Genomic DNA, 23,484 nt, shown 5'->3' with positions numbered 1-23,484 from the left:
TCAGTACCTATAATTGCAGAATAAAGGCTCAAACTCATGAACATGCTCCAAGTATTACACTAATTCAGTTAAAAAGTTGATAGTATGACACCTTTGTCATCACCTTTCATTTTTGGACACATAAGTATAAAACTCTAATGTCTGGATTTATTGACTGTAATCCTGTATGATGTACAAGCAAATCAAACTTTTTACAAAGGATAGAGCACAACTATGAGAAAAATCAGGAGAGGTAAATAGAAATGACTTATTACTGTTGCGGTTTGACGACTGCTAAATGGCAGTCACTGATCTGGTGTGATAATACCAGTGTTGCACAGTGTATTGCCAATTGCTGAAATAAGTGCAAAACTAGTATTGCTATGGCTTATGCTTGTGTGGGTGTGTGTGTGTACGTATACAAATATCAGTGGTTTGTATCTGCATCTGTGCACACACCCAGTAATGCCAGGACACAGGCATTATTCTTCTGGGTATCAGTTAGAAATGTAGTTAACAAGTAATTATATTTCAAAAGTAATGAATAAAATATATCACAGAACATTCAGACACATAGATCTTCTAAGAGTCTGAGAGCCCCCACTCCCCAGACTGTATAAATGGAAACATGGGGCTCCCTTAATCATCCTTGACTGTGTGTGGGGGCCCCACAAAAGCTGTTGCTAGTTGAGGAAATGAGGAGGAAAAATTTATTGATTGTCTGGTTACGCTCTTTAACCTGAACAGGGTTTGATATGATCCTGTTAGGATAAATCTGATAATGGCCTCTTCTCTCAACTGCACCCATTCTAAACCAGCTCTGCTCAGATGTTTGTGTACAGAAAACTGCTGTAGGTTATGTGTGTGTGTGTGTGTGTGTGTGTGTGTGGGGGGGGTTGTGTGGTTATTATTTCTTTAATATCCATCACAGTCAAACCTTAGAGGTGTGCACATGAGGTTATTATAGCTTGTGTTTCGGCTGAGGACAGTGTTCTTTATTTTCTTTTACTTTTCTGACAGACCACAGAGGTGTACAAAGAAGGTTACTGTAGTTTGTGCAGGGGCAGTATACTGTCTAGGAGCAGAAAAGTTTTTCTTTTCACATTCCTCACAGTCACACTTCAGACATGTATGCAGGTAGCTGCCTTTCACAGTTTGGGTTGAGGAATAAGGAGGCATGCTTTGTATATGTATGTGAGCATTCACTTGGAATACATGACTGTAGAAATTTGACAATTGGCTTGTTAGTTTATTGTGAGTTACTTTTTTGTCGTCTTTGAACTTTGCCTTTGGTACAACCTGGATTAAAAAGTTGGGAAAATGCTCTAAATGTATTTCAGAACATGCATAACCTAATGCTTCTGGGGCTCTGGCTTAACTGAATTATTTCCTAAACGGTTGTTACTGTGCTTACTTGGTCAGGAAAGGTGTGTTGAAAGGATGCAAGGAAAACTGAAGCTGAACAGCAACACAATTTCTTTCCTTAATCAGAAATTCTGTTCAAGCCATCATTGGATGAAAAGGTTGTGTAAAAAGAAAAAAAAAACTTTGAAATGCACTTCAGAGCATATAGGAAGGTATGGCTTCTTGAAAAAGCTGAAGAGTAAAGCAAAATTTGAGAAAATGAAGAAAAAAGTAATGTTCATAGCACTGGAAGCCCAAGATGTTGGAGGGCTATTGGGGAAGATTGGCTAGTGTGTGTGTGTGTGTGTGTGTGTGTGTGTGTGTGTGTGTGTGTGTGTGTGTGTGTTAGGTGGCTGAAACAGTAGGCCTAGGGTGCTATTTCACCTAAGTCCAGACCTGCACATAGAGTTCCTGCAGTGTATCATTGGTGCAACTAAATTTCAGTAACTGTAAATGTCCCTTTGTGAGATGGGCCAACACAGTGTGGTACACAGGCCTGTTGTAATTAAGAGCACTGTAGCTACATGTCAGTCAGTTTACAGCATGAACTAAAAGGCTGCTTAGGAGGGGTATCGGTGATAGGGTGATATGTAGACTGGAAGTCTTTAGGGGGCCCCCAACTTGACATCTGCTGGGGGCCCCCAAAATGCTAACACCTGCCTTAACTATTGATGTACTAAAGATGGGCTTGAACTAAATGCTAAAAAGTGTACTGTCATCTCTTTTAGTAAACAATCTCTCCCCTCATCTTATTGTTTAGGCAACACAGCTCTAGAAAATGAAAATGTAGTTATGAACCTTTTGACCATTGTGTGATAAAGTTTGTCAGGAATATAATTGTATATAGAGGTAATCACTCTCTTGTACTCAGCATTGATCAGGCCAATTATAAAGTATAATGACTCCTTTGGGATGTATCTCACTAAGTGCATCAATCACAAAGATCCCAAAAGGTCTGGCCCAAAAAAATCAAATGTCTAAACTCCCTGAGCTACCAAGAGAGGCTGGAAGCTCTCTCCCTTTATTCAGTGTCTTACAGATTTTTTGAGGTGGAAATCTCTGTTTTGATTACCATGCCATTAGAGACTTGATTGTCCTGGATGTCCTGTTTCATTGCAAGCCCAATGTCTCCACCAATACTAGAAACAGTGAGCTAAAATCTTCACCAACAGATAAATAAAACATGGTGGAAGGACAAGTTTATAACCCATCACTTTCCAGCCCCCTGGAATAATCTTCCCTACATGTTAAGCAGTGTGACTAACTATCTTCCATTAAATGCCAACTAGATGACTGGATGGGTATCCACAAATTTATTTCAGGGTTGCCCAGTATGGCTATCGTGGAGAAAAGGCGTGCAGCCATAAAGAGGGCACTGGCGAGGTGAGAATGGTCATGAGACCCAGTGGCACTGGAATAGCTATGATTTGATAGATTGTGAATCTGAGTATCACCAATAGAGTGTCTGCTAACTGATTTACATTGCAAAGCCCAAACAGACTGAAGAAAAAAAGAATGTTTTATTTTTATGTTTGCACCTGTCTTCTTGTCTGTGAAGTTTATTTTGTCTTGCCCTTTGGTCTGTCTGTTTTGTTTAATGAATGTGAAGTGGGAGTCTTTAAAGATTCAAGTTCAATCTGTCTGTAGTTACAACAGAGTGTTTTAATTATTTTTACAATAAAGCTGTGTTATTAGGGAACTCTCTAAGGTGTGATGTGTTTCCTGTGGAACTGTGGAAGGAATTTATAGGAGAAATTCCACCAAAATAGCGCCAGTTCAACTTAATACTGGAACAGGCTATAGTTTCACCAACTTGGTGCAGGGTGATAGTATCCATAATATTGAAGGAGTGAAGGGAGTCTTGTAATCCAGGATCATATTGCCCAACATCAATATTAAATCATGATTATAAATGTCTGTGGCTATTTTCTAACAAGACCAGTCCCACATACGATCCAAGGGGACCATTGTGTGTTTGTGAAAAACAGGCAAATTTTCAACAGTGTACTGAAAACAAGCATGGTGTATAATGCTGCTAAAAAGAGTGGAGTAGATTAGTTTTATCTGCATCCAAATGCATCAAATCGTTTGATAGGGAGAACTGGTAGTATCCGTGGGAAATGAAAATTATCGATTTCCTTGCAAACCTTATCAATCTACAGCAAAACATCTATAGGAGGTCTAAAGCATTAATAAAGGTAAATGCCTTAGTGACATCTCATCTGAAAGTTGAAGGAGGGACTTAGTAGAGTTGTCTGATGTCTCCACTATTATTCGCAATTTATCTAGAGCTGTTAGCACAAAAAAGTTATCCAGTCTGAAGTAAGGAGGTGGAACTGCAATGGCTGGGAGGAAAAACAGTCAATGCTTTCATGTGATATAACCCTTTGCCTTACTAACCCAAAATAGATATACCTAGACTACTCATTATTCCAAGGGATTTTAAGGAGATTGCAGGGTTTAGAATAAATGAAGAAAAGACTAAAACTATTTGTGTAAATTATGCACCAACCCATATGATGGTAGAAGAGTTAACTCACCAGTGAGGTTTAAGTATTTGGGAGTATGCATCACCAAAATTTCAGATGAGTCACCAAAGAAGTCATGGGAGTAGACAAGGGGGTAAATCCAGACCATGTTAAGAAAGTGGAAGCTATTGGTAAGTGACATGGATCAAAGGGCACATGTAGTGAAAATGTTTATGGTACTGCAAATAGTACACGTTGCTTAGATGTAGACCCAGGAAAGAGGTTTTGGGTGCATTTAAGGAGGGAAGTAATGGATTATATATGGAAGTAGGACAAGTGCCATAGATTTATATGGCAGAAAATAATATTGACAGCAGAAGAGGACAGACTCTTTGTAACACATTTCCAGGAATGCTTTAAAGCGTCATAGCTCAGGCTACATCTCGAAGTGGAAAGAGATGGCGATGGAACAGAGAAATACCAATCCTTTGGTAGATAGGTTAAATTTTATTTGTCAGATACTTGTCAAAAATTATAATAATGATCTGATGGAGTGAATTTACAACACAGTGAAGGAGCTCTTTAAGGTGAAGGAGTACCAGGCTTGGCACTTTGAGGTGTAGCCTGTTAAATTTGGAAAGCAACCCCTGGAGGTTAATACTATAGGTATGAGAGGTGGTGGGAATGAGAGATTTTTTTTAACTGAGAAGAAATGAGGGTGGGAGGTTAAAAGACTGAAATGAAGAGAAGTTTGCAATAAATTCTAATTGCAGAGAGGGGAAATATTGGACTATAGAGGAATGCATAACATTCTGACAAAATAGGATAAAGAGATGAAAATAAAGAAAGTGTAGACACCAAAATTAGTTCACGTTATTTTGGAAGCTACAGTTGAGGATGCAAGAAATAAATAAAAAGAGTATGTAAAGCCTTAATTAAAGACAAATGGATGATAAATGGAGTCAAACATGAACTTGCAGAGAACAGTGGGCGGGTAAAATTCCATATAAGATCTGGTTATACATTTGTAAAGCACTTAGAATGGACACTAGATCAAAGAAGTTTAGAATACTTACTTGGAAGTAACTCCACAAAAATGTAATACTCCAGAAAAGTTACATAAGATGTTTTCTAAAGTGAGTGCGGTATGTTGGAGGTATGAGAAGTATCAGATAGGTGATTGAGAATGTGAAAAACTAGATGAGTTCAGACGGAATTTGGTAATCCTGCTCCATACGATAACAGGACAGGACAAGAATGGCTTTTAGAGAAGAGGAATTTCCAGTTAGGGTGGGTTGATAGAGGATACTAGTGGGTTTGAGCCTGTAAAAGCAATGGTAAATCTAACATTGATAGTGGCACAATAAGGTTAACATGGAAATGGAAGAAGAAGTAACAAAAAAACAAATATGGGGGAGGTCAAATAAATAATGGAAGAATTAAAGGAAAATGGGGGTGTATAGATCTAGGGTTGTGGCATACTAGCTTGCAAAATAAGTTGGCAATACTTGACTTCACACTAGCAGAGCAGATCTCTTTATAGGTCTACCAACAGAGATAAACCAAAGTATCTTTTCATTATACACAGGAAGGTGTAAACCTTGCTGGCTTCTCCTTTAAGAGGTTCAGCTCCCTTCCTTCACAAGAATACCTCCTGAATCGCCTTCCTTCTGGTAGATATAAGTCCTTCTGCAGCCTTGGCATGACCATCTCCAGACCTCAAGTTCATGAATCTGTTCTGTATTGGGTCACTGGGCTTAAAATATACCTGTGTCTAACTCTCAACTCATTAACCTTGACTTATCCGCTTTTTATGTTAATGTGATCACATGAATGCTCTGCAGCAGTATTCCTGTCTTACCAAATAAGCCATATTTATAGCTAGTCTAAAAGGTGTAGGCACCTTCTTCTTTTACCATGTATCTGTTTATGCACAAGACTCTGTGTGCTAGTACGTAAAGGACATACAAGTGCAAAAACCCTTTATTTTGTTGCCATCAGTTTGATGACGATTTCATTAGTGTCCGTCTTTTTCCCTTTATAGTTGGCTACAGCTATGTTTGTTGCAGATGAGTACTCTTTTGGGGACCCTTCCTCTGTACTATTGTGTTTTTGTGAGAAACTGATTTTTTATGAAAAGGGAAGTTACATTTGGCAAATTTCCTATAAAGTTTTTTTTTTTGTTTTGCTTAGGTCCTGAACACAACTATAAAAGTTGTGTTGATTGCCAATCTTTCATTCCCGAAATCATTAGGAGTCGTCATAACTTTCTAAAATTATACATTAAGAATAAGTAACTTCAGGTTTTGTGTCTGCCTTGGATATCTCCCTTCAGTATAAGAAAAAGATTAAAAATCTACTGAAGAGGCCATGTCTTCTGAGAAGTCCATTTCTCTCACTCAGTTGGAATCAGTTCTCTGCTGAAGCACTTGATTAGCCGTCAAGTCATCTGACTGTCCTTTGCTTGCATGACATATTAACACTTCCAAAACAACACACTGGAGAACCATTTTGGACATGAAGGGAGAATCAAGGCTGATCCTCACTGAAAGAATAGGGGGAATCCTCCAGCTGCTGGTCTGAGAAGACAACCCAGGAAGCCTTCTTGAGGTACATCCTGCTGACTCTTGACTATGTACTATTTCTTAATAATTCGTAGGAAAAGGAAGGAAAAAACAAAACTTGTTTCTTCTCCTGTTAAGGAAGATTGGTTTAATTTCTACCAAAGTTTGTTTAACATTCTTAAGGCATTTCAGGTTTCCTAGTTGCATTATCCTCATCCTTCTTCTACCCCTTATAAGATGAAGAATGAGTTGTCCTCCGAGGAAAAAGAAGATTCTTCTGACATAGAGGCTGAGAGCTTTGATTATGCTGAACAAGTATATTCACTTTCAAGTTTTGAATTGTAGCCAGATGACACCCTGTCTTCTGACTCCCCCCATAAAAAGTTTACTTTTGGGAACACTGTTTATAAGATGAAATAAATTTTCAAATGGGAGGGTAAGCAAATATTTGTTTTACAAAACAGTACTATGGCCTTCTGAAACTATAGGTGTGTAACCCTTGTGCTATACTCTCAGTTTTAGAAGCCCTATAGGACTCCTTTCTGTGAGCTTCCTTGGCTCTAGACTCTCAAACCCCCACCCCAAAGAAGCCAGACAGATTTTTTTTTAATGTACCTGAATCTCACAAGTACTTTTATGAAAAACCCTTCTTCTGATCCTATTATCTGTTTGGACTCGTACAGGTTGTTTACTGCCATTTTACATCTGTGCTGTTTGTAATGACAAAAATAGTCGGGCCATGGACAGATACAGCAAAAAAAGTTTACACAGTGGCCACTTTGCCCTTTAGAGCTATCAGCTGTCAAACACATAATTAGATATCTGTTTCCATTTTGGAGAACATGACCTAAGTGGTTTCTGATGTACCACAGTTTAAGACCAAGTCTTCCTTAAATGAAATGCTCAGCTGTGCCTCTTAACTAAGAATTATATTAAATGTGAGTATGTTTCAGCTAATGCTTCGTTTAGAGTAGAATGCAAAAAAAATGGTTATGACAAAAGTGCAGAAGATTTGTTTTGGACTCCAAAATAGGGATTTGACCATCTCTTAACTGTCATATCCCAAGTGGCTTAGTTTACTCAAACCATTTATTGCTGTCAGACTTGGATTATTTTTCCATTATAGTTCTGTAGTTTCTGTTTCTGAACCAGCCTGTCCACTTATGACAGTACGTCAGTCATGTTTTTCTAAAAGATGTTCTGCAGTTAAGGCTGCCAAAAAGGGGCCAGATGTTCTTCGTGTTTCACTGTTGCAGTCATCACATTTGGGTTATCTGCACTCAGTCGGCCTGATTGTCAAAGTCTTGGGTCCTGCGTCGGTTGCTGTCTCATCTTCCATGACGTCAGGTAGTCAGAGTTATAAAGCATGCAGCCGACACCATTACACCAATCTTTCTTGCCGTGCGGTGCCCGAAGCAGAAGCAGTTTGCAAGTGCCAGTCGGCCGACTCCTGAAATTTTCGTTTTTGAGTTTCAAAACCGAAGTCTTCCACTAAAGCTAAGTACCCCGTTGGGGAAACTTTTTCTTGCTCTAAACCAATGTCAGTAATGGTCAGTAATTGTATTTCTTGTGGAAAGCAAATACCTCAAAAAGATTTATATTCGTACTGTATTCCTTGCTTTAGGCTCTGACCACGACGTACCTCACTGTCAGTTTTGTGCCTTATTTAAGCAACAAACTCTTCGTCGTCGGTATATTTACTCTTCTAAATATTTTGGTACTCTGTTCAGTTATCCAGATATGTCTTCGGTAAGTCGGACATTCCAAAAAAAGCCGCAAAGATAAAGACAGAGACAGGGCGCCTGGGTCCAAAGCTGCCAATTACGGTTCTCCTAAGCCAATCGCCAGTTTGCCGGTAGTCAGTGAGGTGCTTTCGCAGCTCCTGATACCCACTACTTCAGATTTGCAGGCCTCTACTGAGACCCATTCGGAGTCCGGTATGCCGCGAGATGCTTCAACTGTGGAACTTGCGGATGTCTCTACCTTGGATGGGTCCAGAGCCGCTGTGCAGGCACCGGCTTCTGAGGGTGTATTCAGGCCTACTGACTTGCATATTAAACCAATGCCATCAAAATTCACACCTCAGCCATTTCAGCTCATTACAACACAGAACCCCCCTCTTCTCTCATCCACTGCTCAAGCAGTTCCTCAGAGGGGCCAAAAACTTAAGACCACCCAGGAAAGCCCCTACTCCAACCTGGGACCTTAACTTTGTATTGGAAAAACTCACTGTTCCTCCTTTTAAGCCAGCTGCTAGTGCAGAGTTAAAATTTCTTTCTTGGGAAACAGCCTTCCTTTTAGCAATTACTTCAGCTAGAAGAGTATCTGAACTACAGGCCCTTATGGCAGTGGAGCCTTTCATCATATTTCATGTGGACAGGGTGTCCCTCAGGACCAATCCCTCTTTCATGCCCAAGGTAGTATCCAATGTGGTGCTTAATCAGTCCATTCATTTGCCAACCTTCTTCTCTAATCCACAGAACAAAGGGGATTGAATACTGCACTCCTTAGATGTGCACAGACAACTTGGATTTTATTTGGACAGGACCAAACTTCAAAGGAAATCCGAACAACTGCTGATGGCATTTGCTGCAGGGGCAGAGGGGAAAGCTATTTCATAGCAAACCATTTCTAAATGGATAGGCCATTGCATTCATTTCTGCTGTAAACACCATGGAAACCCTATCCTACAGGGGATTAGACCCCATTCAACCAGGGCTGAATCTACTTCTACAGCCTTTCTCAGAGGTGTACCTACCAGGGACATCCTAGAAGCTGCTTCCTGGAGTTCTGTACATACATTCACCAATTTTCTTAAAATCCAGAGCTGGCTTTGCCACTGCTGTCTTGCAGGGCCTTATAGCTGGTCCTAATGCTATCTAAACGCCTCCTCTCATCCTTAGCTTTGGAAATCTACCCAAATGTGATGACTGCAACAATGAAACATGAAGAACATAGTACAGTTGTGTACACTTACCATAAATGTAGATGTTCGAGTGTATTCACTGTTGCAGTCCTGGTTACCCTTCCTCCAGCCCCCTGACTTATTTTGGTTATACCTTTACTCTCCTTTACTGTGCTTAAAAGCTTTTTGGTGTATTTGCTTTTTTATTGGAGTTGTAACCTTGTGTGTGTGTGTGTGTGTGTGTGTGTGTGTGTGTGTGTGTGTGTGTATTTTGCTTCCCATTAGGGGGCACCCGACATCTAGGGCAAGAAAAACTGGTGTAATGGTGTCGGTTGCATGCTTTATACCCCTGACTACCTGACGTCACGGAAGATGAGACAGCAACCGATGCAGGACCCAAGACTTTGATAATCAGGCTGACTAAGGGCTACTGCAAGCAGATAACCCAAATGGGATGACTGCAACAGTGAATACACTCAAACATTTATATTTATGGTAAGCGTACACAACTGTACTTTTTGCAGCTTGGGACTTTAGTTTGATTTTATAGACTCTAACTTTTCTGCTCTTTGAACCACTAGGTACAGCAAAGGTAAGACAATTCAACTTTGAATCACTTTTTCTAGTGGCTATTACCACAGTAAATAAAATGCATACAAGTTGCACTTTATGATTTTTTTCTTAATGAAAGGGTGCCATTGTGAACAATTTCTTCCTACATGCGAAAAGCTGTATAAGTAATGACTGAATCAGTCCATCCATTTTGGCAGCCTTTTGTCTAAAGCACCAAAGTGAAGAAGAGCATATTTTTATGCGTTTGTCCCAAGTGCTATCTTTTCAGCTTTAGACTTCTTGTATGTAAATGTGAAACAAGTTGGATACAGGAAACATCTCAACATTATCAAGTAACACAGCTCAGCAATGTGGTTAGATTGTTGAATCAGTAAAAGTTGGAACTGATAGTATAGTACTGCTACTAAGTTAAGAATTGTGATAGAACGCTATTCTAGACAAGTTGTTACATTTTACCTGTGATTATACTAGTGGCATGAGAATTCTTCAGACAGTTAAACTGCAAATAGTGCAGTTACGCATTTAGATTATTCAGTAAGAGTCATTGAGACTAAGATAAAATTGATTGACTGCATTGTGGGATTTTACATGAAATGGGAGTGAGTGAAGCACTTTAGTCAGTCAGTATACAGGGGAGAGTAGTGAAAGGAAATTTCATTCAGAATGTCTTAGGATGATGGGTAGATGTTCTGAGTTTTGGATGGCACCCAAGGGTCGAGCAGTGACCATGACAAAGAATGTTATAAGTTAATAAAAATGAGGTTGTAGTGGCTGTCTGTATGATGGGTAGGAGGCTAGCTTTAAATTGGATAAAGGTAGTGATGCTCAATGCGAGTATATTTATCTTGTTAAGCAGAATCTGATGCTTGATGCATTTAATACAAGAACTGGATGTTACTACTGGTAGTCCATATATTAATAATATAATACTAACTCATATTTCCTTTCTTAGCTCTTGCTTTGGGTGTTGTTAAGCTTTATGGCATGTGGCTAAATGTCACAGTTTCCCTGAAACAGAATCAAGTTGTAAAATGTAAGTAAATTATTGGTTAGAAACTAGAAATTTATATTTTGTTACAGAGTGTAGGGATAGCACAAAACAGTGATGTTACTAACCATTCTAAAGAGACATGAGATATTCTTATAGCAAAGGACCAAGAATATAGCCTTGAGGAACACCATAGTTGATGTCATGTGCATATGAGAAGAGTTTACAACTCTGATCTTGAAGCTGCCAGTAATTTAGCTTGTGATTAGTATAGTGATGGTCAGTAGCAGATTATATTGGGTTAGTTTGTGGTAATGTTTAAGGTATTCTGAATCAAATACTTTGATTAAATTGATGAAGACTGTTCTTTAAAGAGTACTTTAATCACTACTAGGGAGAATTAAGTTAGTGAGACAAAACAGTTAATGTGCTAAGACATTTCTGAAAGCCATGTAGTTAAGTGTTCAGAAGGGAAAGAGTTGAGAAGAGATGTATGTTAAGAAGATGTGACTTACTCAACTACCCTTTATGGGGGGAAGGGACTTAGATGGAATGGTATGAAGTGAGATGCAATGGGGAGTGGAATAACTAGGCCAGGTCAGACTCTGATTGTGAATAACACATTGACAATGGATCTACCATGTATATTGATGAGGATATTGCATGTTTCTATAAATGGCTTCTCCAAAATGAGCAGTTTTCATAAGCAGCTGTTCAATTTCCAGAGACATACTTTGTATAGGTGGAAAGACTGCGTGTGCGAGTTTGTGTGTGGATACATGAATTGATTCAGTAGATGGATGTTAGATATCTACAAATAGTTCAGCTTTTGTAATAGAAAGATATAAGTTTAGAAAGACAGACTGGCTTGGTCTCCTTTATAATGGAGAAGAAAGGTTATATGTCAGTAAACAGACTTTGGCTAAGAAGCTGGCCACTTACATTGGTTTAGTTCAAACACATACAGTAAACTTTTGCAGAGTGCAGTCACTGTGTATTCTCTTAAAAGTAATCTTGAATCATGAACAGGAGGCATAAGGGAAAAGTTCCATATGAGAAGGCATTACAGACCTTAAAAAGGACAGTTTGTTTCAGAAAGAAAGTTGGAAGTATTGGAAATAATAGCCAAATATGCGTGTGTATGTGTATGTACACACACACGCACTCACTGAAACATACACAGTGTGTGTGTGTGTGCGTGCGTGTGTGTGCATGTGTGTGTGTGTGTGTGTGTGTGTGTGTATGTATACACACACAAACATTTTTATAACAGTTTATTGTGAAATATTTTGAATTTGTTTTGATAATTTTGATTCACTGACATACCTGTCACCCTGGAAACATCAAAAATCTGGACAAAGGCCCAAGAACAATAGGTACAAATCTGTCTGCTGATTAACATAAAATTTGCATATATAATTATGTAACCCCACCTGGTCCAGTGGAATCATGGGATACCAACTTTCAAACGCAAACTGAAGAACAGACCACCAAAATATGGCCCCAGAGTCCCCTGCAGCCATTGCAATGTCCCATTACCTGGCTATCTCACCCCATTTACCGTAAACACTAATGTGCATACTGCTTTACTTCTACAATGATTATTTGCAATTTTATTTTACATTTTATAGCACAATGCACAAACACTAATAGACATCTGCTAAAAAAAAGCAATACTATCTCATGATAAAAATAGACTTGGCATTAAAACTTCTCTGTGCTTGAAACTCACATTCATTGAAACAGCATTGAAACCCACACCACATCTAAAGAAAATGCATCTGCCCAGTGGTGGAAAAAGATTACCTTTGGGCTGTTTTCAAATCATAGGCCCTTGCACATGAAACAAGAAACGTACATGTGTTCTTTGATGCACCTTCCTGACTTTATTAAATTTGTATAATACAGCACATTTGTTAGACTTAGAGCGCATTTTAAATTTATTGTTTGAACATTTTTCAAGTAAGCAATGAAACAAAATGCATGAACCAATAATGACAAAACTGCCCAGTTCAGAACATTTCCATCATAAAAGTCTACTTACACATACACACACACACACACACACACACACACACACACACACACACACACACACACACACACACACACACATAAAATGTCATGTAAATAGAATGACAGTAGTGTAAGCCATGGACATTTTGCACAGCTTCTCGAACTTATTTTCAATTTCAGTTTTTTTTGCTTGACTTACTCTGATTTGTGTTATCAGACCCACTTAATAGCTGTAAATGTGAAACAAAATAAACTAGGCAAACTGCATGCTTTAAGACTTCCAGTTTTTAGTCCAAGTACCGACAGACCATCTCCTACATTCATCCTGAAGCATCAAAACTATCATTGTAATCCAGGTGCTGTTAACTGCCCACTCTTGCTTCTCCACTGTCTGCAGTGGAAAAATGTGTTTTATCTTGAATGCTAGAAAATGTACTGGGCTTGTTTAAAAATATTTTTCTTATAATGCAGCACAGAACATAATAATTCTGATTTTCTGTTCCTGAATTTGAGTTAATGATATTTTTGCTCTTTCCACTGAGGCACAAATGCCCTTGTGCATGACATTTTCTCACTTCTGTTGTATCTGTAGCTACGCCCTTGACTTGTTACACCCACCCCTTTAAAATTACAACACAGTACAGTATCAGCAATGCATGTACATACTGTGAGAGTAGAACCCACAGCCTTCTGCATCAAAAGTAAGTATTTTACCTTTTATGCTGTTAACAATGCAAGCAGACCCAGCATAAGCAACACTAAACTTCTCTTCCCTTGAAGCTCTCAACTCCTTGTAAAATCCACTCAACACTCGACTGTATCTCTCAACTTTGCAGCACAAGAAATCTGGAAAAAGCCAAAATTTATTGGAAGGGGGGGGGGGACAAAAGCCTAAAAACCAGGGACACAGTTTAAACATTGCTTGTATAATTTTAAAAAGTTGCTAGAATAAAATGTTGTGTTACCACCGTGCGTTTCACTGCCAAGTCTTGAACCAAGGACCCTGTGCACTACAGTCAGAGCGACATACCACTATGTCAAATTAGCAGTTTCCTGAAAGATAGGAAGACTGAAACATAAATGGCTATCATTTACTGAATTCAGTTTTCGCTTTTCACCATAGCTGTCAACCTGTTAGCACAAAAAACCTGGAAAAAGCCAATAATTGGCAAATACAGCCCCAAAAATAGGGACACATTTCAAATACTGATCTTATAAACTTAGAAAATTGCTAGAAAAAAAGGTTTTGTGTTAACATGTATTTTCTGAAGAATATGAAGTCTGAAATTCAGATGCCTGTAATTATTTAGTGAATTCAATCCTTCACTGATTTGCCACAAAAAAATCCAGAAAACCACAGATTTTTTGAGGAACAGAACAAAAACATGAGGCAAAAATCTGGAAAGTTTTCGCAAGTGGTGGTGGGTAAGCAATTTAGGCTCTTGTTACCTGTACCCAAGGTACAAGGTTTGAGCCTGAGTACCTCTAGCCACCAGGTATATTCACCTGGGGCATTTCACACACAGACACACACACACACACACACACACACACACACACACACACACACACACACACACACACACACACACACACACACACACACACACACACACACACACACACACACACACACACACACACACACACACACACACACACACACACAGATTGTTCCATTCCTGTGTTCAACAGCCTCGTGGCTTGGCTGGAGCAGACGAAAATGCATCCACGTTGAGCCCTTGAGCTCAATTCCGACAGCTGACATTATTGTGCATGTGATGACGTCAGCTCAAAAAAGTGAAAAAAAATTTAAATAAAAAAGCTGGGAAATTCGGAAATTAAGGGGTGCCACTTGGGAATCATGGCACCCCATTATTTGGACCTCAGAACCAGTAAAAAACGAGAAATTTGGTATGATTGGGAGGTATGTTCACTGGATATAACCATTTGTCTGCAATAAACGCATTTTATTTTTTAATTGAACACTTCTACCTGAGGAACAGAAAGAGGCACATGATACTGTCGGATGTATATCTCCTGTCTCAAAATAAGCACTTCAGAGGTATACACAAGATCAGCATTTGTTCTAAAATAGAAGTATGGGATAGCTTATATAAATATAACTGTATGAAAAAAGGAGCAAAAGGTAGGTGAAACCAAATGTTACAATTTAGTGTTACAGAGACCTGTTCTTGAAGATCTTCTGCTATAGTAAAATATCTTACAAAGGTGTGTATTACATATCTGTGCTGGCTCAGTTTTTGCAATGGAATTGGTGGGTAGTTTTTCTGAACATACAGAAGTGTTTACCATATTGAATGGATTTTTTTTTGTAGAATTATTCCTGATGTGTCTGCATTAAAGATAAAGAGAGAGAAGATTCCAAGGCAGGATGTAAGCTTCATGAAAAAGGTAAACAAAACCTGTTTTCCCTTATTGGAATATTTGCTCTTAACATCTCTTATGTTGGTAAAATTTGTTCTGCACTGTATGGTTAACTCCTGCAAGCATCTCCAGCATCCTTTGTGAACCCTAGTTGTTCCCTTTTTGTTTACCTTTATGATAAAACCAGGGACACTGATTTACAGTTCTTAAAAAATCAATTTTCATGAGAGGAAATCTGGGAATTTATACCTATGCTTTTAAGTGTAATTTCCACTCTTGACCATAATTTCATTTTCAAGTGCCTCAATATATATGAAATATTAAAGCAGATTTTATGTTCAGAACTCTCAGTAAAGTAAGCTAACAGTATTACTGGCATAAAAAATGACAAGAAGTGCAAGTCATCGTGGCTTCCAAGATGGGTGCATTCTAATCAACAACTTTATGTTAGCTCTTCCAATGTGAAAAAGTAACTGAAAGATATGGTCTAGAAACTTAGTAAATTCAGTTATTTGCAATTAAGTACACTGCCTGGAGCCAGCAAAGAAGAAACTTAGCCTGAACGAAAATTAATGGGAAAAGGTGAAGAGAAACAAAATACTGGGAAGAATGCTACAGCTGCTCAGCAAAAAGCAGTTCATGCTCTAGCTTTGTTGCAAGACATGGCTTCTAGTAATCTAGAGGGAAAAATAAATCAGATGTTCATAGAGCTGGTTAAAATAAATAAAACATTGAAGGAGTATATCAACTCAAATAAAAAGACTGAGGAAAATGGAAGGAGCTTTAAACAGCTTTTCAGATGAAATGATAAAACTGCAGAAATCAGACATCATAATGAAGAAAAGGCTTGCAGAGTATGAGACTGCTTAAGAAGAGCTGTTTCAAAAAATGGCAGAGTTAGAGGACAGAGCATACAGGGAAAACCTGAGATTTTCTGCTGTACCACAGAAACTGGAAAGCACAAATAAGCAATTGGACTAGTATTCCACTGCAGGATTTGATAATTGAAAGGACCCATTGTGTGTATGCACCAAACCTGGCCTTGAGAAAGCAGCCAAGACTAATAAATATGCAATCATATCGGCAGAAAGAGTTGATCCAGTCAATTCTGGCAGAATGGCAAAGTATTAAAAATTGGAGAGACAGAGTGTTTGTGGAAAATGATTATTTACTGTACACCAGGCAAACGAGCAGCAAACTTAACCCAGCAATCAGGGAATGGAAAGAGACAGGTGTGATATTCAAGCTGTTGTATTCAGCTGTCTTAAGAAAATGTTTCCTGAAGGTCAAAATCATTTTTTTGTGCAGAACAGGCTGAGGAGGAAATACAAAAGTTTGTCCAACAAGTGAAGTAACAAACAGAAGAGACTCTCCTTCTCATTATTCTGATAATAAAGTTTTTAGAGATTTTCCCAGTAAACATTTTTCAATGTTCCAAGGAAAAATTCTTGAGAGACAGAAAAAAAGCACAAGAGTTGACTAGGAGAATCAGGAGCTCCTTGGACTTGAACCAGAGTCTGGGGTTGGGAGATGGAGATGAACAGGAACAAAACCAGAAGCACTGAAATTGGTGAATAACTGTGAGATTATAAAGCATCAATCACATATGTGAAATATGGCTTTGCAAGTTGTTGTTGTTGTTCTTTCGGCTTTTCCCGGTTAGGGGTCGCCACAGCGGAACTCCGGTCCGCTAATGATTGGTAGTAATTTTTTACGGTGCTGAGGTGCCAGCCCCGACGCCCAACCTTCAACGAAGGCACGCCCATTTACGCATGTCTTTCGAACGCCACTCGACCTTGGGGAGGACATGCAGACTCCACACAGAAGGTGCTCCAGGCGAGAATCAAATGAGAGAACCTCTTGCTGTGAGGTGACAATGCTACCGCTGCACCACCCTGGCTAACCAAATATGGCTTTGCAAGAAAAAGTTGAAATATTGACTTTTGTTGACTTTGTTCATCTTGTCGGACTGGGTCTGAAAAACCACATACTCCAGTTCATATCATTAATGTGTGCAAGGACACTAAAAGGAAGGAAAAATAATTGTAAATAAAACAATTGTTCTTAGCAGTATGTGTATAAAACATTTCATCATATAAATTGCATTGTATATAGTAAAACATTTTTGGTTAAGTAAGCAAATGTCTGTTTTTGTCTACATTACAGTGCCTTCTTTTTTAATTTTTAGAAATGTAAAAAGAGAAGAAAGGCTGGACAAAAGCATGTTTAAGTAAATGTGCAGTAATCTTTGTTGTTGAGGAGGGAGGGATGGGGTGTAAATGTGCACAGATTATATGTGTAGAGTTGATATGTTTTCCTTACTTTTGCATAGGTGAATGTCTGGATTAAGGCCCTTGGCTTAATCTAATAACAAGTGTTTGCCTAAATAAGTAAATAAGAGAACACTGAATGTATTAAACATTTAGCAAATGTTCAGTTTGAGAAGTCTCTAGGCAAGGGCAGATGTACATTTTATTCTTAGGTTTTCATGGAGACAGGCTGAGTGGTATGTAATAAAAGCCAGAAGGCTAAAAGGTAATGTTTTCTGAAGACAGACAAGCTGTTTTTGATATCTGGGATGGGAATAAAGGTAAGAAAAGAAAAGACAGCAATTTGTGTACGTAGGAGGCACAGGCTGTAACATGCTTTGTAGCATGGATAACCTTAATTTTAGGTTATTTTATGCATGCATATGAAACTGTCAGTTTGGGACAGTTGTTCCTCCCAGAAGGGTTAAACTTCATTATTTGAAGAAGTACATAATTTTGTGCGTTTCATTTAAGCTAATGGGTTATGGTGCTCTAGTGTTGTGGTTTTTTTTGTTTTGTTTGAAGGTTTTCATTAAACCAAAAAGTCTTGTAAAATGTGATGTTCAAATGGAGATGCCAAGAAACAACTGTATAAAAGATCAACCTGAATGTAACACAAAAGCTGGAAGTAGGCATTTTAAAAAAAGCTGTCATATATAATAGGTGGAAGTAACTTCTTATCATAATGGTTATGCCAAACATATTATTTTGGCATGTGAATGGCCTCACAGTTATAGACGAAAAGGAAAGAGTATTGAATTTTATTATGAAATACAGAATGCCAGTAGCAGTTCTACAGCAGACACACTTAGAAAGAAATGAGGTCATGAATTTGATAAAGAAAGAGTTTCAGTGGGATATTTGGCAGAGTATCAGGGATGAAGGAAAAAGGGAGTACTTATACTAATTGCTGCAGTTGCTCCAATAGTGATAGAAGAAGAAAAAAGATAGTAATGGTAGATTTGTGGTAGTATGGGGCTACTGGCATGGAAGGAGGATTATGCTGGCATGTGTTTATATTCCTCCTAAAACTGCTGTTGTGGAGCTTAACAATGTTTTGGAAAAAATAATCAGCTTTCAGCAGGGATTTTTACTTACAGCCGGGAATTGTAATTTGATTTGTAACAATGAGGGTGCATCTAAGGGACATAGAAGAAAAATATAACAAAAGTGGGTAGATTTTTAAAGAAATTTTGAAAATATTTGGTATTTGGTACCGTGGAAAAAGTCTCCTTTATGTGCAAATCAGTATGTATAGTAGTCAGAGTTTAAGAAAATAATGCATGTCATGTCAATAGTAGTTGTACTGTAGATTGTCTATATGTGGAAATGCCTCCCACCTAAGATGAGTAATGAAATTTTGATCAGTGATGCACAAGTTGTATAGTCTGAATGACAATAAAGTTCACTTTTGACTTTGCTATGGAAGACTTGAATTCAGTAATAGGAACTCAGAGAATTTGCATATTATTCTCAAGGTACAGTAACTGTGCTAGACTAGACAGAAGTTATATTTTGCAAAAACATGCATTTAATTGAAAGCTTCGATGCACAGCCTATAACTACTTTGGATCATGCACCAGTAACAACTAAGAACACAAATGGAAATATTTATGGAAGACTTGAGTATGCTAAGGTTGGAGGTAGATGAGACTCAACAATTAATAATTAAGATAGGAAGAGATGAGATAAAAATGGTGACGTACAATCAGTCTGCTGGAAAGGCTCCAGCAATAGATGGTATTCCTGTGGAAGTTTGGAAGATAGGAAGGACGAAAGTGATAAAGATCTGGAAAGTTTTCTTTAACAGTATTTTAAAAGGAGGGAAAGCACCAGCAACCTGGAAGACTGCTGTGGTGTCTGTTAAACCTAAAGATGGTAAAGACCCATCAAACCCAGTTTTGTATGGGCCTATTTTAATTTTCAACCACGATTATAAGGTATTTGTCTGTAATAGCTAAAAGAGTGTCAAAAGTGTCGCCAAAATTGGTAGGCATGGATCAGTGTGGTTTTATGGTGGGGAGACAGACATTTGACATCATTAGTAAAACATTGATGATCCAGAGGGAAGCAGAGTGTAAGAAAATACCGCTGTTGTTGGTGGGTCTTGATGCAGAGAAAACATTTGACAAGGTAAGCTGGTATTTTGAGTACAACATTGGAAGCATTTGCTTTCCCTGACACAATAATAAGGTTAATTAGATAGGTATGTGAAGGATCAGAGGCAAAAATAAAAGTGAGAGAGTTTCTTTCTGGCAAGTTGTGTCTGAGCAAAGACACCAGGCAGGGGTGACCCTTTTCCCTTTGTCACTTGCTTTATAGAGCCATTGGCAAAGAAAATAAGGGACTCAGAAGTTCAAGGATATAATTTCCATGGTAATCAAGAAAATTTGGCTTTAGTTGAAGACAATATTATTTTGTACCTGACAAAAACCAGAAAAGGACACCTCTGCATTATGGCACATCTTGGGGCAGTTTCAAGTCTTTTTGGGATATAAAATTAATGAAGATCAAATAAAGGCTGTAGCTGTAAACTATGTATGTGCAAATGAATCAGTCCAGTAATACCTATATTTATGGGGATATGACTGTGATGATATGAGGTATTGCCAGGAGAAGTAAGGCAGTGGATGTGAAACTTATGCCAGCATAGCTAGCTGGAGTTTTGTAAAGAATGATATGTCATTTTTATATCAATATGATTTGTACAGATGCTTGTCTTGAAAAATGTATTTGTAAAGATGCTGGTATTGAAAATTTACCAACAGTGGTTCCTGCTGGACAGAAAAGAAATACACTTGTTTGTCAGACTGTATTGTAACTGTTGAAATTACTATGTTGTAACAGACTATACTGGAAGAGAAGAAGTTAATCTCAGTCCAGCTAATTCTGAAAAATAGTCTGAAATGAAATAACCTGGTTTAGGCCATAAATATGATATCTTATAGTTCTGATTGCAGCCAGAGACAAAATGTCTGTGAAAACCAGAACTAGGAATCCTACTGTATTGTCCTTAGGGGGTGAACTAATTGCTACCCTGGAAGGGTGGAAGTTTTTGAAATGGTTTTATAGCTTTCAGGTGCTATAACACATTTTATCAAAGCTGTATATGTGTGTGTGTGTGTGTGTGTGTGTGTGGTGACTCGTATGTGCTAGTTTCTGGTTCATTTTCTAATAAAGGGGCTAGTGTGGGAACCAGAATTCAAGTGACCGGATGTATGTGATGTCATTCGGCAATCCAACACTGAAATGATGTTTTAATACTAGATGAGAGAGAATTCTCAGAGCTGTCTGTTTCTGAAACCTGACAAAGAAGGATCACTCACCCACTTCATCTTGCCTTGCTTTAGTAAGTAGCCAGGGACTAGTAATTCTGTAGATCAGTCAGGAAAATATAGTGAGATTAGTTGAGTACTATATCTGATGTTGTCTTCTTCATTCCTGCTCTCAGTAGGGTCTCAGATCCGACCCTCGGATCCAGCTCGGCCACATTCTCCAGATTTGGATCCAACTCTAGAGCTCTTTCCTCTTACCCATAATGCACCTCAGATCATGTTTGCCACTTCAGCCTCTGGACACGAATCTCTGCGCTCTTGAGCTGTGCTCATTTTTTCTCCATAGATCAGGCTAGTGATAATTTCAATATTGTCGGTGCTGTAAGTGGTCCTCACGCTTCGTAGTCCATTCCTTAAAACCTTTAGAGTGTGTGTGTGTGTGTGTGTGTGTGTGTGTGTGTGTGTGTGTGTGTGTGTGTGTGTGTGTGAGCACGCACGTGTGTGCACATGCGCATGTGAGTCTTTTTCTTTCTCTCTCTTCTTCCTGTCAAAAAAAAAGTAGATAACGTTTTTTTTGTTTTTGTAGTTTTTTTATAGTTAAAACTTACAGTTTGAAGTTTAGCTTAAGTTTAAACTCTAAGGTTAAATACCTTTCCAGCTCTTAGCTTTTCGTCTTAAGAGTCCATTGGTTTTGGCAGGCTTTAGGTTGTAGTATGTCTGACAAACCCTCCTCTGGCTTTAAGTGTTGCACTTCTTGCTGGCATAAAATCCCCAATCATAATGCCCACAAGGAGTGTGTATATTGCTTAGGTGCAGATCATCTAAAGGCGGAGTGTGTAGTTTGTGCTTCCTTCAATCTACAAGCCCTAGCAGACAGGCGTAATAAGTTGATCTCCTTCCATCTTTGGCTCCTGAGGCTCAGACCCCTTCCTTGCCTTTAACTTCTTCTGCGAAAAAAGCAAAAAATAGGTCTCTCCCTGCCTCCCAGAGAGATCCTCTGGAACTGAAGGCCAAGCCCAACCAAACTTTGGTTCCACCCCCTTGGATCTGAAGAAAGTATCTACCCCATCAGATCCACAAGCATTCTCAGATGCAGGGGAATTCGTATCTGTCTACTCCTCCATTTTCGGCTCTGGTATCGGATCCATTGGCTTGGGATCCAAGAGCTTTGAGCAAGTCTCCTGCCCACTCAATCCAGGTCGAAGCACTCCCGACCTCCTTTGTCAGCTTCTTCCAGATCCTGTAGAAACTGGTCTAAGGCAGACATGGTCAGGATGATGAGATTCCTCAAGATGCAGAGCCAGATGGGGGCAGTCTCGGTTCCATCCCCTATCGTATCCGTGAGCTTCCCATGCCATACCATCAGGACTCCTTCTTTGATCTGGTCTTCGGCTTTGGAGTTGCAGGTTTCAGGACGCCCATATATGTTGGGTTCGATGCAGGGGAAGCTTCCTTTTTTAACACCAGTGATACCCTTGATCATGCCTTTTCCTATTTCCTCTGAGCAGAGCCGATCTCAGAGCCGAGGTGTAGGTGCTGGGTCCAGGGGAGTGGTATTGGCTCCATCTTTGTTGGAGTTATATCTTTCCTTAGACGCCTCAGCCCTTAACAGTTTGGATCTGATCCCTTCTGGAGGCCACAGCTGTGGTGCAAGTCCTAGCTTTCCCTATATGGCTTCAGCTTTGGTGGAAATGAAGAGGACTTCTCCCGGTCCATCGGCTTTTCAGGTAGTAGAGAGGGCTTTCTCCTGAGTTGGAGATCCATCACCACATGTCCCGCAATCCACCCCTGTACCACCATCAGGTCGAGGCCTTGAGCCCATTCATCCTTTCCTGAGTCAACTTGTCCCAAGCAGCCTCCAGGATCTTCTTGCCAAGGAGGGATTCCCTTCTTTCAATAATTCCCCAGCGTACCCGGCTGAGGAAGTCTCCCAGAGGAAGACATCCAAAAGGAGGCACATTGACTCCCCATTGGTGTCATTAGCCGAAGATACTGACTTTGATGAGGGGGAAGGATCCTTGTGATCCCTACCTGAGGAAATCTCCTTCAGCTACATTCTTGAAATCTTGAAGCAGAAAGGAGGATGGTCTGCCCAACCTCCACCATCCGAGGAGTCCGTACTCTTGGAGGCATTTGAGCAAGCCCATCTCCTTCCTGGGTGACCCCCCCCCCCCAGTGGATGAGCTCATTGATTTGGTCTCTCATTGGGCAAGGAAGGAACCAGACACCATTGAGTGCACTCCCAAGTGCCCTGATAGGTTCCTGGTTCCACCAGCAGACAGAAAGCATTGGAGTAAAGGTACCATAGTTGATGCCATTATGGTGGTGGCAGCCACTAAAAAAGAACTGGCAGAAGCGACTGCCAATGTCCATCCATGTAACAAGGAGTCTAGAGCATTGGACAGGATTTGAAAGCATGTTTACACCTCAGCCACCTTTGCACTGAGGTCATTAAATAACCTAGCTCACTATACCCAGCTGCAGAGAGATCTGATGAAGGAGCTTTCAGTTTCTCTCTGTGAGTCTATGCCTGAGGACGAATTTAAGAAAGTTTCTCCCAAGCTGACCACTCTGTTGTCCGTTGCCAATTCCTCGATAAGGTTAATCTCCCATAC

The 23,484-nt window shown here is 39.3% G+C and overlaps 1 protein-coding gene across 1 annotated transcript in view; it reads left to right on the top strand.

Moving 5' to 3' along the window:
• Positions 1–23,484, top strand: part of EFR3A (EFR3 homolog A) — a 2,300,516-nt gene that overhangs the window by 1,513,570 nt on the left and 763,462 nt on the right. Inside the window, exon 15 of the mRNA XM_044066245.1 lies at positions 15,237–15,312. Coding sequence (XP_043922180.1) covers positions 15,237–15,312 — 76 coding nt within the window. The remainder of the gene's footprint in view (positions 1–15,236; positions 15,313–23,484) is intronic.

Source organism: Protopterus annectens, chromosome 3.part1 (assembly GCF_019279795.1).
Source record: "Protopterus annectens isolate FY-2018-M chromosome 3.part1, PAN1.0, whole genome shotgun sequence".
Taxonomy (NCBI): Eukaryota; Metazoa; Chordata; order Ceratodontiformes; family Protopteridae; genus Protopterus; species Protopterus annectens.
The sequence above is the reverse complement of the archived record's forward strand: the minus strand, read 5'-3'. Positions and strand labels throughout refer to the sequence as shown.